This window comes from Hemicordylus capensis, chromosome 6 (genome assembly GCF_027244095.1).
Source record: "Hemicordylus capensis ecotype Gifberg chromosome 6, rHemCap1.1.pri, whole genome shotgun sequence".
Classification (NCBI taxonomy): domain Eukaryota; kingdom Metazoa; phylum Chordata; class Lepidosauria; order Squamata; family Cordylidae; genus Hemicordylus; species Hemicordylus capensis.
The window spans coordinates 94,674,225-94,691,963 of record NC_069662.1 but is presented as its reverse complement, the minus strand read 5'-3'; the positions used below and the strand labels follow the sequence as shown (position 1 = coordinate 94,691,963).

Below are 17,739 nucleotides of genomic sequence, written 5' to 3'. Positions count from 1 at the left end.
TGACTGATGTTCTTGATGTTCTTTTGTTGCTGCTGCTGCTGCTTCCCTTCCTGCTCCTATCTCCCTCTCCTTCTCTCCAGTTTTTGGCGCACAGTGGAATAGCATCGAACTATAAGTGTGTATGTTTCAGCAGTAGCAGTTTGCATGGGCAGTTTTGCTTGCCACAGAAAGTTCTGCATGTTGAAGGGCAATTTGGAATGTACAAAAGGCCCCAAACTGTTGGGAAAACTTTTGTCAGCTATGTTTTTGCAAATGTCTTTGTAACACTGCCACTTGTTTCACTTCTTACAGTCATATGAAGCTGGTTGGAAATTAAGGAGGACTAATAAGAGTCATAAAGGGAGGAAGTTTTTACAATGAGATCAAATTGATTTTGCAACAAATGAGTTATTACTCAGGGGAAAAAAATACATGTTTCCGTTTCCCCCACCACCAAGTATTATTGTACATGTACATTTATTTGCTTGATTTTGCATGTTTGTGGCAAAAACCTATCCCCTCTGTGTGCTGCTTGTCATGTAACTCTGCATTATTAAATATATTCAGTTGATACATGCCAATATACAAATGGGTCAAGAGCTGTATACCTCAACAGCTTTTAAAAAAAGGTAAAAAGCAAATGTTTTGCTCAGAAGAGCATTTAAAATCTAATAGAAATACATGCAGTCATTCAAAACAATGGAAAGGCCTCAAAAACGTTTTTGATTCTGGAATAGCTTTTATAAGAAATGCTCTAAAGGTAAGATAACAAGTATGTTTTCACTTCAATTTTTGTGACTATGGCAAATTCTGATGAATCAGTCACTCAATAGCAGAATACCTCGCTTTCTCATAAGTTGGATAAAGTACTCATTTCTTTCCCATTTCCCTCTGCAGCTCCAGGTTGCTTTACTTGGCACATAATATCATAGCTGGCTCTTGAAAAGTGAAAAGAAAGTTTAGAGAGCTGATACTGTGAGAGAGACCAAAATAAGCATTGTGAACAAATACTGGGGGTAGAGGTGCAAGAGCATTGTCATTAGATTCTAATTGAAAATACAGGGTGTTTTCTTCCCTATTAAGTGCCTTAACACATTTTGCTACTTTCTGGTCTACGGAGCATTCAAAAGTCTATGTTTTCTCTTGTGGTTTCAATAAAGGCCTAGGGATCACTACTTGAAGGGATTACAACTCTTGTGCAGAATATTCTCAACAGCATTTTCCTCCTCATCAATGAAACCTTTCAGGCTTTTTCAGCCTTTAATGCCACTATTGTTTTCTATATATTTTTCCTTCACTTCTTAATAGCTCCATCATCAATACCATTTCCCCTCATTAAATTTCAGCAAAGTTGAATAAATCTGCCCCTCTCCTGATCAGTCAGGAACGAAACATAATGGATATGAGGAGCCTGTTAGGGTTGTGCAAATTCACAAGGGCAAAAGAACCTCCTAACTCCACCTCATTTCCTTTTACATATAGGAACCATAGGCCACAGCTCATTGGTAGAGCACATGCTTTGCATACAGAAGGTGAATGTTAGCAGGGTTGGGAAAGATCTCTGTCTGAGACCTTGCAAAGCTGCTGCCAGCTACATTAGGCAAGACTAGGCTAGGTGATCCATAGGTCTCGCTTAGCATAAGACAACTTCCTATGATCACAAACTATCCAAAAGGCCAATTTAAACTAGACCCCGTATCATCTAGTCATGCTGTAGAATACATGGCATAATACTATGGTTCACATGCCACCTTAGGAATGAGAAAACACTATCATTCTCATGCCTCATTTGTTTAAGTGAACATTTATTATTCTCAGCTGACAGTTACTTAACTGCAGTTTTTAGCAGCTCAACTTATATAATCCTCCTGGTTTCTTTTTATGCTCAGCAAAACAGAATTCATCCATTTAGAGATGACAGACGAAGTAAATCAATTGAAGAGAGAGAAGAGGAGTATCAGAGGGTGAGGGAGAGAATATTTGCACAAGATGTGAGTAGTTGTTTTAATTGCCTCTTTAGTGCCATAACTTTATCAGTAGTCAGCCAATATTCTTGCTCTCTGAGGTCCAAACTACACATTATATGAAAAGCAAAGCTTGGCCCTTGCAAATATATATGCTAAAAATCAGCTACAAGGGCCTGATTCAGATTGGGACAGTGATGGGAAAACTCTTCCTTCCCTTCCCTGTGGCCCTGATCCATATTGGGGAGCCCCGCAGTTGCTTGCTTCTTTGGGAAATAGCAGCTCTCGTTGGCACCAATCTGAAAGGCCTCTCCAGCAGCTGTGGGTTTTTTTTTAACAAACAAAAAGTATGCAAGAGTCAAACTATGTGTAGGTTGGCCCTAACACTGTGGCAAGATTGCACTTTGTGGCAGGAGTCAGTAGAGAAAATTGATTTGAGGGCTCAAACTTTATATGGCTTTTTTGGGTTTGTTTCATTTTTGGAGAAGACAGAGATTTGGTAGTTTTCAGAAGTATGGAATAAGATTTGGTCTAACAGGGCAGGTGTGCTAGACTGGGCTGACTCTTGCTTGTTTTTATAAGTCCTTGTGTTGTGTGTTTTCTGTAACACTCTTCTGCTGAACATTGATTTAAATAGACACTCTCTTCTATCATATGGCTTGATTTAAATCAGTACAAAGTTGGGAATATCTTTTTATTTTTCCAGGTCTTTTAACTATCTAAATGGGGAGAGGGGGAGTGGCTTGGTAGTTGGTTTTTTAATAGGTTAAATTCACCAATGAGAGGGAAATAGATCAACTTTAAAATATGGCTGACATTCTGCATGGCAGAGCATTGATGTTAAGGACCAACCAGGACTGCTGCACATGTGGAAGGCAGCCGTGTGGTGTTGGCGCAAGAGTGCAGTTGTGCAGTGATTTAAAATGGCATCCATGCAGTTTCTCAGTACTATTTCTATTGTTTCAAATGGAAGTAGCATTGCACAACAGTACAGATGTTGTTTTAAGTCATTATGCTATTTACCCCTTGTAGAACACTATGGAACTGCCTTCCACATGTGCAGCAGTCCCAAGAAGTCCTTAACCCTGGTGTTCCACTGTGCAGAATGTTGGCCAGTGGTGGATATCCAGCCTTTTAAAGGTTTTAATTTGTAGGTGATTTTTAAATTGTTAAATTGTTTTAAGTTTTTGTATATAACTTGTTTTATGCTATTGTTAACCGCCCAGAGACGAAAGTTTGAGGCGGTGTACAGATTTGACTAATAAAGAAATAAACAGACAAATATATAAATAAATAACGAGCGCTGATGTTTTATAACACTGCATGTGTGCTACAAGGAAGGGATATATTTGTCAGTCTTATCTTCCCTCAGAAGTCGATTGTGGCTCCTGAAAATATGTCCCTCAGGATACGTAACCCTCAGGGACCAATTTCGAGGAGTCACAGCTGGCTTCAAAGGGAAGGTTAGATTAACACCAAAAAATGCCTCTCCCCTGTAGTGGGTGCAGCATCACTGCACCAGCAGTTTGTTAGGCTGAATGTCAGGCAGTATTCTTAATAGCCATACCACCTAAAAACAAAGGACATTGTACCCTGGAAATGGACTCACCATAGAGTAGCCGTGCAACCTAACTTTTTTTTAAAAAAAGATGCTGTATGAAAATAAACATACAAGCACATAAATAGACAAGCAGCAATACATTTCATATATATGAGGTGAGGCAGACAATCCACCTGAAGCATGGAGGAGAGGCAAAACGGACAACAGGGCAGCTCCAGGTTTCTGGAGGCCTCCATCAAGCTTGGGAGACACTCTAGCACCATCGCCACCGCCACCACCACACAAAAGCTGTAGGCATAAGGATAGTTTAAGCCAGGGATTCTCACCGTTGGGTCCCCAGATGTTATTGGACTTATAATCCCCAGCCAAAGGCCCCTGGGCTTGGGGATTATGGGAATTGAAGTCCAATAACATCTGAGGACCCAACGTTGAGAATCCCTGGTCTAAACAATTAGCAGTAGACCCTTTTGAAGGTCCAGGGTCTTTGGCAGCTGCCCAATGATGCCAACCTCCAATGCCAGCCCTGAAAGCCAAGCTAAATAATATCCCTGTCAATTGCATCATGAAAAGCCTCCTGCTCCAAACCCCTGTTTTTAGATATATCTGTATTCATCCTTTTATAGATTTTGACATTGCTGAGGATACTGGAGGAGCAATAAAAAAAGTAATCTCAGAGAATAAACATTTTGATTGCACTGGGGTTCCTTGCAAAGTGAGGCATTCAAACAGGCAATCCTCTCCTATAAAAGGGCTAAGAAAAAGAACTCACCTCTCCCAACTTTAATGAGAGCTCTACTTTAATGAGCGCATCAGAAGACAGGTATGTGTGAATTATTGATAACAATGTAGAGCTAGTGTCACTTTCTCCCACATTTGCTATACTGTTATACAAAGCATAAAGAAGAGAGTGTGAGCTGGATATAGTTTTGACTATAAGAAATACCACAAATATTATTTTATGCCCCTGCTAACTGGGCAAAGAGGCACCTTTTACTGTGGTGATTCTCTTTATTTAGCAGGGGGAGAGTAACTGGCCCTATCCACCCCCAGCACAGTACTTCCACTGACTGTTGCTGGTGTCTATCTTAGGTTTCGTTTTAGAATGTGAGCCCTTTGGGGACAGGGAGCCATCTTATATATTTACTATTTCTCTGTGTAAACTGCCCTGAGCTATTTTGGAAGGGCGGTATAGAAATCGAAGAAATAATAATAATAATAATAATAATAATAATAATAATATATGGGGTTCCATGCCATTCTCCTACATACATCAGGAAAGCCCATTGATATGCTACTGTTTGAAATAAAAACTGCATAACAGGGTGAGATATGTTATATACTATGTATTCATCCTTACTTATATGAATTTTCACTAGAAATAGTTGTTACATGAAAGGGACCTTGTCAAGAGATTGTGGACCACTTCTTACATTACATATTTCCTACATGGTTTCACATGCAAACTGAGACATCTGAATATCCCCCCAAATATTTATACACATGGAGAGAAATTGAAACAGTTTTTTCAGTTTATGTAAAAATGCATATTTAAATAAATCATATTATGATTTATGCAAATGTGCATTTTTACACTCTGGAGTGTAAAAATACCCTGGAGTTCTACTTCTCCCTTTTGTCTGCAAGCAAATTTGTGAAGTATTTTATAAGCCAGACTCTTGCTTATTGAGTCTAACTAAATAGCTACACAATGAATTGTGTTTGACAGTGTCTTTTTAAATTAAAGCTATTTAATGGAGTAAGAGAGTGTTTTTTTGTTTGTTTTGAGGTTAACCTTTCCTAATCTCTGATTGGCCCTGGTTTCCAAGTGAAAATGCACAATAAATAGGAGTACTGAATGTTGTATGTTGTTTGCTTTTGTCATCCTTTGTCTCATTAAGTAACAGATCTTGTTAACTGCATTTTGGAGATGCTTCTCTCAGTTTATGATACCAAGCAGATTTTGGCTTTATGGAATCTCAGGGCCAATTGATGTGAGAAATTTGTCAGTGTGTAGTTACAGGCTTAAGTTTACTTGTGAGTAACAGTAATGCTGGTCTGCAGTTTGGATCAGGATCACATTTTAGCCCTTATTAAGCTATCTTGTTGTTATCGGACATTAAATGCATCAGAATGTAGTTACAGGCTTAAGTTTACTTATGGATAGTAGCCAAGTGGGGCCACAGTTTGGATCAGGAACAAATTGTAGAGATAGGGGTTATTCGATCCTATGTCTCTATGCTGCCCCGCCCCACCTGAAAACTGCTTGTTGATGATGTAGCTATTTGACCTTGTTAAATGGTGCTTTTTGGGTTAACCACTTGTGGGGTGTTTTCCAGCAGGAAAAAACAGAGAGATAAAGAGTTAGATTCCCCCTACCTGCAGTACCAATCCAAACAGTGGCCCTATGTGGCTGCTTGTCATGAGTAAGCTTTAGCCTATATCTACATGCTGATGCATTGTATAATGTCTGTAGTTTGACCTACAGTATGGCAGCCCCATAAGGTCAAACTAGATTATGCCAGAAATTCATTAAAATTTCTCAGTGACATTTATAATGAAAAACAGCCATAGAAGGCTGCTAGTTAGAACAATGGAAAGGGTGCTTTACCCTTCCCCGTCTTCTCATTTGCCTTCCAAAGCTGCTCTCCCCACCCCCCCACCCCCACTGCAGTTTATACTAGGGCTGTGCATCATGTCCGATCCGACAGTGCCTGTGTTGGATTGTATCAGATCTAATCGGACAATATAGCACGGAGCCGCTATCATGTCAAAATAATCAGAATACAACTCTATTCAGTTGGATTTGCTGTTGGAATTGTCAGATTTATAAGTGCTCTTTAAAGCCCAAACAATGTTGCCTAAGTGAAATTATTTCCAATGCTTTATTTGGAAGATGTTGAGGGGAGGAGGGGGAAGATTTTGGAGCGACATATCAGTTTTTGGAGTGACCTTTAGCAATTGATCATGTCAATTGTTTAAGTCTATTGTCTTCAAATCACAGTGCTTGTGAGGAAGGATGTAAATTGCTTTATTATCCCTGCTCAGTTGCTGTTCACATTGTTCTCTTCACTTTAACTCTGTTTGGAGAATGCTGAAAGGTATTCTGTGAAAACAGAAAAAGAGGGAGGAACTCTTTTTTTTATCTTCATCTTATTTGTGCTCAGTGACTTATAACTTTATGTCATAAAAACAAACCTATTATGACAGTATTAAAAACTTTTTTTAATTAAAAACCCAGTGCACCAATGTCCTTCAAACTCTACATACTTAATGTTATCACTATGTACTACCATCATGAAAGGTTTCTGCCTTTTCAGGAGTTATAACATAGGGTTATATACATAACTCCTAATTCAGGAGTTATAACATGGGGTGCCAGAAAGGGGGAGAAGTAGTCCTTTCATATGAAGGCAAGAAGCAATTTTGTCCAAACTTGACATGCTTAATGATCAGAGTGGGAGCCTCAAATCCTGCAAACATTGTAGCTTTCTGCCATAAATCAAAGCTAGTACAGCACTTGCACCAATGTCCTTCAAACTTCACACACTTAATGTACTGCCACCATGAGAGGTTTGACAGCTTTATGCCCAGCCATTCAGGAGTTGTTTTTTCCCCATTGGTCCCCTTAGGAAATTCAACTAAAGTCAGATACTTCCAACAAATTTGATAATCCTGCTCCCTGTGAAGGGGCATCATGCTGAATCTGGTGTACTGACAGACGTACTGACAGTCATACTGTCGGATCTGGGTGATGTTGGATCAGATCAGACTTTTTCTCCAGTGCACAGGCCTAGTAGATACCAAGGTTGCTCACATGACCAAAGTGGCTGGGGGTAAAAACAGGAGCCTACCCGCCTTTCCTTACACAATCGGAGTCCGAACAGGGCTCCACCACCCATTCACTCAGACTAGCAGCACAGCAAGCGAGAGCGGGGGAAAGGAGTGAGCAGCAAGGTGCATAGGTAATGCTTTATTTGGAGTGCCAGGCCACTCCTTCCCCCTGGCTCTATGGCAAAAATGGCTGCCGGTAGCCCGAGCACCCACATAACCCAGGAGTGAGGTAGGAGGCACTCACTCATCCTCCTACCTCATTTTTAGCCTAGATAGAAAAGTAGGGCCACTCATGGGAGGAGCAGCAGGATTGGAAGTAATCCTGGTGTTTCTCATAATCAGCCTTACCTGGGTTAGCCCTGCGCTGCCCAGGTAGGGCTGGTCTTGAGAATGAGCTCACTGACTAGCCAAAAGAAAAATGAAAGAATGAAGAATCAAAAGAGGCTAGATGTCTTTTCTTAAATTAGCTATATTTGTTATTCTGGTGCCATTTTATTATGTTCTGTAAGCACGATTTGGCAGATCATTATCGTCCAAGAAGACATTGCTAAAACTGCACAATCTGTCCATCAGAAGAGAAGTTAAAGATTGTTTCATAAAACTAATGTTTGATTTAGTGAGATTTGCCAGCAGATAATCTTTTTGGATCATGTTTACCCTGAGACATTTTATTTATGATCAATAAATTGAATTGCTATATTGGTGATTTAAGCCAGTTTTCAGTTTTTAAGAGAAAATCACTCTAGTATTTTGGCTGTCATAACTAGGAAAATTAATAGGCACTTGAGATTTTCAATCTAGTAGAATGGCAAGAACAACTAGATCTATTTTAGTCCAAGTGAAACGGATGCCACTGTATATATAGCCACACACACATACACACACATATATATATTCATATATTCACACACACACACACACACACACACACACACATATATATATACCATGTATACCACTCTGGGCACCGTGGAGGGAGAGTGGGATATAAATGTAAAATTAAAATAAAATTGTGTGTAGATATTTTTCAAGGTTAAATGTGCAGATTTAGACACCAGGCAGATTTGGTCAGGGTTTCTGGTCAGGGTTTCTTTATTCAGTTTGCAAACTACTAAAATTTTACATTACGATTCAATAAAGGCATACAGAACTTTTTACACAGAAATACCCTGTACAGGTACCAGGCAGATTTGGAGCAGGGTGTTATCGATATGCTGATGACACTCAAATCTATTTCTCCATGATATTATCATCAGGAAATGGCATAACCCCTTTAAATGTTTGCCTACAGGCAACAGTAGACTAGATGAAGGATAATAAACTGAAGCTGAGTCCAAGCAAAACGGGTACTTATGGTAAGGGGTCACACTTTGAGGTCATACTTACAGTGAGGGAAATAAGTATTTGATCCCCTGCTGATTTTGTCCGTTTGCCCTCTGACACAGAAATGACCAGGCTATAATTGGAATGGTAGGTTTATTGTAGCTGTGAGAGACAGAATAACAACAAACAAACCCTCAAAAGCCCAGTGCCCAAAAGTCAGCGATGGATTTGCATTGTAGTGAGGGAAATAAGTATTCGATCCCCTATCAACCAGCAAGATTTCAGGCTCCCAGGTGTCTTTTCACTATATGCAGGTAACGAGTTGAGATGAGGAACACCCTCTGTAAGGGAGTGCTCCTAATCCCAGTTTGTTACAGTACCTGTATAAAAGACACCTGTCCGTAGAAGCAAGCAATCACTCAGCTTCCAAACTCACCACCATGCCCAAGACCAAAGAGCTGTCGAAGAATGTCAGGGACAAGGTTGTAGACCTGCACAAGGCTGGACTGGGCTACAAGACTATCGCCAAGCAGCTTGGTGAGAAGGTGACTACAGTTGGCACGATAACTCGCAAATGGAAGAAACACAAAATAACTGTCAATCTCCCTCGGTCTGGGGCTCCATGCAAGATCTCACCTCGTGGAGTTGCAATGATCATGAGAACGGTGACAAAGCAGCCCAGAACTACACAGGGGGAACTTGTCAATGATCTCAGGGCAGCTGGAACCATAGTCACCAAGAAAACAATTGGTAACACACTACGCCGTGAAGGACTGAAATCTTGCAGTGCCTGCAAGGTCCCCCTGCTCAAGGCAGCACATGTACAGGCCCGTCTGCAGTTTGCCAATGCACATCTGAATGATCCAGAGGAGAACTGGGTGAAAGTGTTGTGGTCAGATGAGACCAAAATCGAGCTCTTTGGCATCAACTCAACTCGCTGTGTGTGGAGGAGGAGGAATGCTGCCTATGAGCCCAAGAACACCATCCCCACCGTCAAACATGGAGGTGGACACATTATGCTTTGCGGGTGTTTTTCTGCTAAGGGGACAGGACACCTTCACCGCATCGAAGGGACGATGGACGGGACCATGTACCGTCAGATCTTGGGTGAGCACCTCCTTCCCTCAGCCAGGGCATTGAGAATGGGTATTGGATGGGTATTCCAGCATGACAGTGACCCAAAACACACAGCCAAGGCAACAAAGTGGCTCAAGAAGAAGCACATGAAGGTCCTGGAGTGGCCCAGCCAATCTCCAGACCTTAATCCCATAGAAAATCTGTGGAGGGAGCTGAAGGTTCGGGTTGCCAAACATCAGCCTCGAAACCTTTCTGACTTGGAGAGGATCTGCAAAGAGGAGTGGGACAACATTCCTCCTGGGTTGTGTGCAAACCTGGTGGCCAACTACAAGAAACGTCTGACCTCTGTGATTGCCAACAAGGGTTTTGCCACCAAGTACTAATGTGGGGCTACCTTTGTATGTGGTTCAGAAACTTCAGTTGGTCTAAAACGCAGAAGCTAGATTGTTCTCCAGGGTTTCTCAGAGAGACCATATTATGCCTGTTTTAAAGCAATTGCATTGGCTACCAATAGGTTTCCAGGCAAAATAGAAAGTCATTACCTTTAAAGTCATTACCTTTAAAGTCCTAAACGGCTTAGGACCGCTGGGAAAGCATCTTCTTCAGGATCATTCCCACTACACAGTAAGATCATTGAGAGAGTTCTGTCTCCATATGCTGCCAACCTATCTGGTGGTGACTCGGGGGCGGGCCTTCTTTGTGGTCGCTCCTGGGCTGTGGAATGCACTCCCTATAGACATTCATGGTTTAACATATTTACTAGCCTTCAAAAGACACATTTAAGACACATTTTTTTAGCTTGGCTTTTAGTAATCTTTGAGAGTTTTAAATGGCTGTTTTAACAGTTTGTTTTATTTTGTCTTTATTGTATTTATTTTTTATGAACCGCCAGAGCCTTTGGAATCAGGCAGTATATACATTAATAAAATAGAATAAATATACATTGAAATATTTCCCCCTCTCTCTTTCTCACTCTATCTGCATATAGAAATGTATTAACGTATGAAGAAAACAAACTAATCAGTTTCATCAAAATACACCAATAATTCGATTCATTGTCATCAAAAGGAGCTTTTTTAAAGTTAAGGTGAATAACTAACGTTTACAAGCAACTTACCATAACACAAATGTGACGATGAACCAAATGAAAAACATTAAGGCATTTTAGGCTGCAAAAGCATATAGCTACTTACATCCAATTATACTTTAATATTTTGAAGTGTTCTGTATACTTTAATCAATGTTCATGATCCTTCTGTGAGGAATAACAAAATATAGTTCTCTCCTGGGTCATGAGAATAAAATCAGCATAGTAAAGGGGTAGAATATTATTATATACTGTAGCTGTACCATTCAATCTCCTTTAGTCAAGTTTGTGATACTGATTTCAGAACTTATATAGTAAGTTGAAAACAAGCCTCTACAGATAAAGATCTTCTCTCTCCTCTGCCTCATATATTAACTTTCATGAATGTTCAAGTGAATCCACCTCCTAAAAACTGGAGGAGAGCTTAACATTATAACAAGATCTGCCATATCTAAAATTCCCAAATCCAATATTATAGTGTGCACTGTGCATATTACATTAATTAAATGTGTAAGTATGTAACAAAGATTGTTATCATTGCATAATTTCCATCAGGTTCTGCATCTGCCCATGTTAGGCACCAAAAACAATGTTTGAAGGAATGACTAGAGGTTTTATCTGATCAAATTTTGTTGATTGACAAGTAGCATTTTCCCACATTGTATGAGAATAGAGATAGCTACCTCCCTCCTTTATTAATATGAAGGCTGAAGACAGACATAATTTTAAAAGATCTGTGAAGACATTGCCAATTAGCTTTATATTGACATCTGACGTCATCTGTCTCTAGCACACTAGTGACTCACATACTAATATGTCATTCTTGCCCTTCTCACTCACTGAGCTGCCCAGTTGCTACTACTTCCTCCTCCTCCACCAGCTACGTAACAAAGTGCTCTGCAATTTGAAGAGTGTGATGAATTCCAGATGCCCAGTGAGAAACTTTCTCCCACAGCTCTTGTAATAGCTATTTGCAGTGGGGTACAACATGAACCTTTTATAGGTTTATGGAAGGGTCATGGAAGAGGTGTTTCTGTGAATTTATTTATTATTTTTAAAATGCATTGCTGTATCCTCCAGAGTAGAAATAGTCTCTTTAATAAATAGGTATTCCCTGGAAAAAAATTCCATAAAATTCCATCTCACACTAAAGCATCCATGTTTGCTAGGAATTAACCCTGGTATATTTTCCCCAAGATGTAGCCTAAAATTGACAGCACACACTGAGGCTCTACACACAATTGGTGTGTAGAGCCTCATAGGGTACTGCGGGGAGAGCAGGTCAAGCCCACTCTCCCCACAGACGATTATCAGGCTGATTATCAGCCCTGGGCAGCTGATCCGGCCACCCAAACGACTACCAGCTCCAGTAGTCCACATGACTACCAGAAGGGGTGGTGTGAATAGGTGGCCGCCCGGCCCCTGGAAGTCCCAGGATGCCCTGTGAAAGTGCGTAGGGCATTCTGGGGAGACCCCCTGAGGCCAGGAGGCTTGCTATTGCCTCCCGATCGGGGGTCTACTCATGAGTCGCCACGGCAGAGAGCCTCACTGTGGCAACTCACGATCAACTAAATGGGGTTAGCAGAGTGCTCACTTCACTAAACTCATTTAAGTGGGGGCAATTGAGCGGGCGAACTGCCAGGAGCCACACAACTCCCAGCGGTTCACACGTGCGAGGAAAACCAGGCTGGGCTCCCTTCGCCCAGTTTCCTCTGCACGTGTGAATAGCCTCACTCTCAAGTAAGGACAGAAAACATGTACATTTTGTTTTATATGTCATTTCATTTCAATTAAAAATTTGCTGGGAATAAATTATGAATAAATTATGCTTAATGCTCTCATAGCAATGTTCCTTGTGTTTTTAGTTTTAACTTGTGTTTAATTTAAGTTACCCCCACACTTCTGGTATGCCTCAAATACCAGCTTTGGCTTAACTACGAGCAGATGTTCTCACAAATAAAATTGAGCAGATTGGCAGCTGTGTAAACAGAGTGCTTTGGTCATTTAACAGATGATGTAGGGTGGATGATGTAGAACTGCAAAAGAAACACATTGAGGCTATTCACACGATGGGGCGAAATCAATTTCGCCCCATCGTGTGAACCACCAGGCTCGGCTGTGAGCCCGGTGGTTTCTAAGAGGGTAACCTGCCCAAATACCCTTGCCCTAAAACCAGGTTCGCGCAGCGAGTGCTCTGCAAACCTGGATTTAAAGATTGTGAGTAGCTGCGACTCTGTGCCATGGTTACTCATGAGTAGACCCCCGGAGGGGAGGTGAAAAGCTGCCTCCCAGCTCCGGGGGTCTCCCCAGTATGCCCTGTGCACTCGTGCAGGGCATACTATAGCTTCCGGGGGCTGCACGACCCCAGAGCTCCTCAGCCCCCGCTGGCTCCATCACGGAGCCAGCAATCGTGTGGGCAGCCAATCCGGCCACCCAAGGCTCCCTCCCTGCTCGTGTGCTTAGCCCGCTCTCCCCGCACACTCCCCAAAACCGGGTCTCACTGATCATGAGACCCGGCTCATTGGGTAACACTCTTTTGCTAAAAGAGGAATCATCAATAAAATAGTTAATTATCATCACATATGCAGTAAACAAATTGATGTAAGTTACAAGCTTCAAACTACCACTATAATATTCATGTCATTTCTTCAAAAGTACCCACAGAAGGTCAGATAATAAACCTTAGAACTGTCATTTTGATACTTAGATTCAGAAACTCATTTCTTTGGCAACAGAAGGATTCTGCAGTAAATTTAATTTGCTGGGGCTTCTGCAGTTGACACAACTAAGAATTGAAATTATAGCTTGATTGCTGTTAACATTGAAAAAGAAAACTCTTTAAGGCTATTCTCACAAGCAGCCTAACCCAGGCTAGGGCTAGCCCAGCCTGGGTTAGGCTGCTCATGTGGAGTGCTGGAATCACTCCCAATCCAGGCACTGCCACACCTCCTAACCCTCCTTTTTATCCTGGCCTTTAGTTGGGGTTAAGGGCACGAGCACTGGGGTCATGTGTATGCTGGGGCTGCATGCAGCCTAAGCATACACAGAATCAGGAGTCTAGAGTGCCCAACTCCCGGGGCAATTCCCCAATGCACTGTACTCATCATATGGTGTATTGAGGGATTTCTGGAGGCCAAGAAAACAAGACACGATCTCCAGTGATCTGCACTGCACAGAGCAGTGTGGATCATGTGGGTGCACGCCCACCCAAGGAAGGATCTACAATCATCTGGGGGGAAGGTAGGGCCATCCATGCCTCCCCGCCTCTGCCCAGTTGTGTGCATAGCCTTTTTATATGCATTTAGTTGAAAATCCAGCTCTGTTCAAGCGCTTGATGCATCATCATATAAATGGTTAGGCTGAGATATAACAAGAGTTACCCCTACATAACCTCACTACATTTGTGTTGCAGTTACAGCAAGTAGGCAAAGAATGCCAGGATTCTTGTGATATGGCCAACATTCAGGCAGGCAATAGGCCTTTGACTACTGGAGACATGTAAGAAAAGTATCCAGATTCAGACTCAAAGGTATATTGCCACAGCTCCTTGTTTCACCATTGTACGTTGGCCAGGCCAGGAACACCCTTAACTTCAAAATCACCAATCAGTAGACATGGCTGCGAGGAAGGTGTTGAAGAAGAATTTTGACCAAGGACTCGCCATCAAGTCATGACACCACAGTTTTGTCTGAACCCCAGGAATTTAAAGGTTACAGATTAAGACAAAATAAAACAAATGATAGTCATACAGAGCAGTCCCACACAAAAGAAGCATATTGCCATATACTAGTACACTTAACCACCACCTAATGGCGCAGCGAGGAAGTAACTTGCCTAGAGAGCAAGAGATTGCTGGTTCGAATCCCCACTGGTACGTTTTCCAGGCTAGGGGAAACACCTACGGTATATCGGGCAGCAGTGATATAGGAAGATGCTGAAAGGCATCATCTCATACTGTGTGAGAGATGGCAATGGTAAACTCCTTCTGTATTCCACCAAAGAAAACCATAGGGCTCTGTGGTCTCCAGGAGTTGACAACAACTTGAAAGCACAACTTTTATTTTAGTACACTGTAATTTATACAGTACACTGTATTTTAGTAGACTGTAATTCACTCTAATTACTGTATTACGGCAGAGTGACGGTAAAATAGGCCTCAGGAGTTATGCCAAAATACTACTAACTCCTCTGAAAGCTTAAGCCTTCGAGAGAGGCAACTGCCAGGGATGGCTGTTACCTCCCTTCCACATGTTCTATTTTAGAGAACGGGGCTTACCTCGTTACCTCTTGACTGACAGCTTCAAGAACCAATCTCCTAGGCCTACCACATTGCTTTGTTACAACTGTGCTATGTCACGTATTTGATTATTACTTTCAACACAAAGACTTTTAAAAGAAAATAAAATGAAAGCAGCAATCTGGTTGTTCAGCTGTGACTTTGTTTCTTGAGGTTAATTCTGTGTTACCAATCATTCTGCTGTTGTTAAACCCGTATTCTTCCTAGTCACTGCAACTTTTAATTTTTTTAAAATAAATGTTTCTCAAATGTATTTTAAAGAAAGGCATTGCTTTTATTATACTGCTATTATTAATTAAAGGTGGATTAATTAAGAATCATGATTTTTGCAATATTTCCTCTTATTTATTTATGTGTTTATTTTATTAGATTTTTATACTGCCTCTCCCAGATGGCTCTAGGCAATTGTTTTGCCAGAACAATCGCAGCAAACCCTTAGCCTGGATAAATTACCACAGCATTTTTTAAGACTAAAATCATAGGCTGTATCCTTGTCATGATAATGAAATACCAGCATTCCTGTAAGAATCTTGCTTTCGCCAAACTTGTCTATTTAGTCCAGCATTCTGTTGCCAACAGTGGCCAGCCTTATGCTGTGGGAAACTCAGACCCACCTTCCATTGATTTGCCTTTGCTTGCTTATTTATTTATTTAATCTAAATTTGTGACTATGAATGATCACATGTTGTGGCAATGAATTCCCTAAATTAATTATAAGTTTTGTTAAGAAGTCCTTCTTTTTTACTCTTCTGAATCTACCCATGATTGTTAATTATTTCTGTACACTAGATATATTCTATCCATTCCCAGCGTGGAATTAGCTGAGCTGGGGTTTCTGCTGAGGAAGGGTTGGATGGAGGCAAGAGGCCCAGGATGGATTCAGACCTTGGACAGTTCTGAGAGAGAACAAAGCCCTATTCAGACATTATGTTGTGTAGTTATGTTCTGAACTACATGTTTGAATGATTGCACATGTGTTCATTTAAAAAGTGAACCTGGCTACAGGCCCCCTGAAATGCAGGATACAGATACAAAGGATACTGCGTGTGAGCGCAAATGTGTAATTGTGTGTGTACATTCAGATTTGTCTCCTGCATTTCAGGGGGCCTGTAGCCAGGTTCACTTTTTAAATTGAACCTAGCATATGAATAGGGCTAGAGAGTGTGACAAGAGGGGTCAGAACAGAAGAGTCTGAGCTGCAAAGTAACATTGGAATAGTATGCAGTTCAGCAAATATATGACATCTACTGCTGATTTTTTGGGTTGCTGACTAGGTGGGATGGTTGGCCTCACCCTGTCTCTGAAGAAGCTTCTGTGGCTTAAAAGGGCTTTAGCTAATTTCATAGGTTCTGATTGAAGGAGCTTCGCTTCAGACTCCTGGGACTCCTTCAAGTTGGAGGAATCAAGGGCAGGGCTATGTATACTCAGGCCATGGAGAAAGTGCTGGAACTGGCCTCCCTAGTTCCACTAGTGCAAGGGATTCTGACAGAGGGGGTACATTCCGAGTCTTCTGCCACATCTCCAGATTGTGCTCAGTGCTGTGTGTGGTGACATATGCTTACTGAACTGATTAGACAAAGAGTTCTGACACGCAATCAGGTCCTGAAGGAAAGAGCATGCTTCCAAGAAATGACAAAAATGTGGTTTGTCCAAATGAATGAACCACCATATGCTGGAAAGAATAGCCATGTGAATTGTCTGTGATGTGAGGTGGTGTGATTTTCATAAAATAACATGGAATTGTTTTATGGAGAGCTAGAATCAGTATTTTTCTTGGCTGATGAGACAGATGGGAGAAAACCCTCTTTGGTAGTGGAATATAGTCAGAATAAATTATACAACACTTCCAGCCTACAGAACCTGGTCAGGCAGAAGTTTTGGACATGCATGTTTCCTGCATCTCCAAGCATATTTCTTTTGAGTGGTTTGAGTCCCTGGGTGAAGGATTATTAAAGCCAAAGGCAGAAAATAAGATCAAGCTAAAGCTGAGCAGGAGGAGTGGAGGCGTCTACTTATTTGTAAATGGATGTCTATTGAAGGGAGCATCTGATTGTGAGCTATCCAGGCCTTTTATGACATCTATCTTGTAGTTTTAAAAAACTATCATTCTCTGTATGTGCACTTTATTTTTTATTATGCTCTCTTAAATTTTTATGGTTGCAAGTTGGTAATTCTCATTTTATACTATATTTACTCATCTGTATAATAGTTCAAGGCCAACCAGTGAGTTAACCATGGCTGAACCCCAGATTCAACTCAGGCACTGTTTTCCAAACCACATTGTCTTCATATAGTCCCTTTCCTAGGTTCCACCTACGCTACTTAGAAAGTTGAAAGGTTATTTTATAGTTTGTTTTTAAGAAAGCACATTATTATAGATAAAACAGCTTGCATGCACACCACCAATAATAATGCTATGGGTATGAGAAATGTGGAACATTAATGTCAAAAGAAAATACCCCTCATCGGAGACTGCAGGAAGTTTTAAGCGTGTTCAGACTGTACAGCAGGCCCTTGAGCAAATGCATTTATGCATAAATATATTCGGCTTTTTGTCCTACATTCCCTTAAATTTGTGACTGGCAGGCAAGCGAGAAATTCAAAGGTAGTGTTAGCAATT

At 41.2% G+C, this 17,739-nt stretch overlaps 1 protein-coding gene across 21 annotated transcripts in view; it reads left to right on the top strand.

The window, feature by feature from the left end:
• The window catches only part of ARPP21 (cAMP regulated phosphoprotein 21), a 381,834-nt gene that overhangs the window by 249,494 nt on the left and 114,601 nt on the right, over positions 1-17,739 (top strand). For 17 of the 21 annotated variants that reach the window (XR_008309905.1, XM_053262075.1, XM_053262076.1 and 14 more), the window contains exon 11: positions 1,869-1,970. The exons of the other annotated variants lie outside the window; for them this stretch is intronic. Coding sequence is in view for 16 of the 17 variants with exons in the window: in XM_053262075.1 (XP_053118050.1) it covers positions 1,869-1,970 (102 nt within the window). In the remaining variant the exon portion in view is untranslated. The remainder of the gene's footprint in view (positions 1-1,868; positions 1,971-17,739) is intronic. 21 annotated transcript variants of the gene reach the window in all.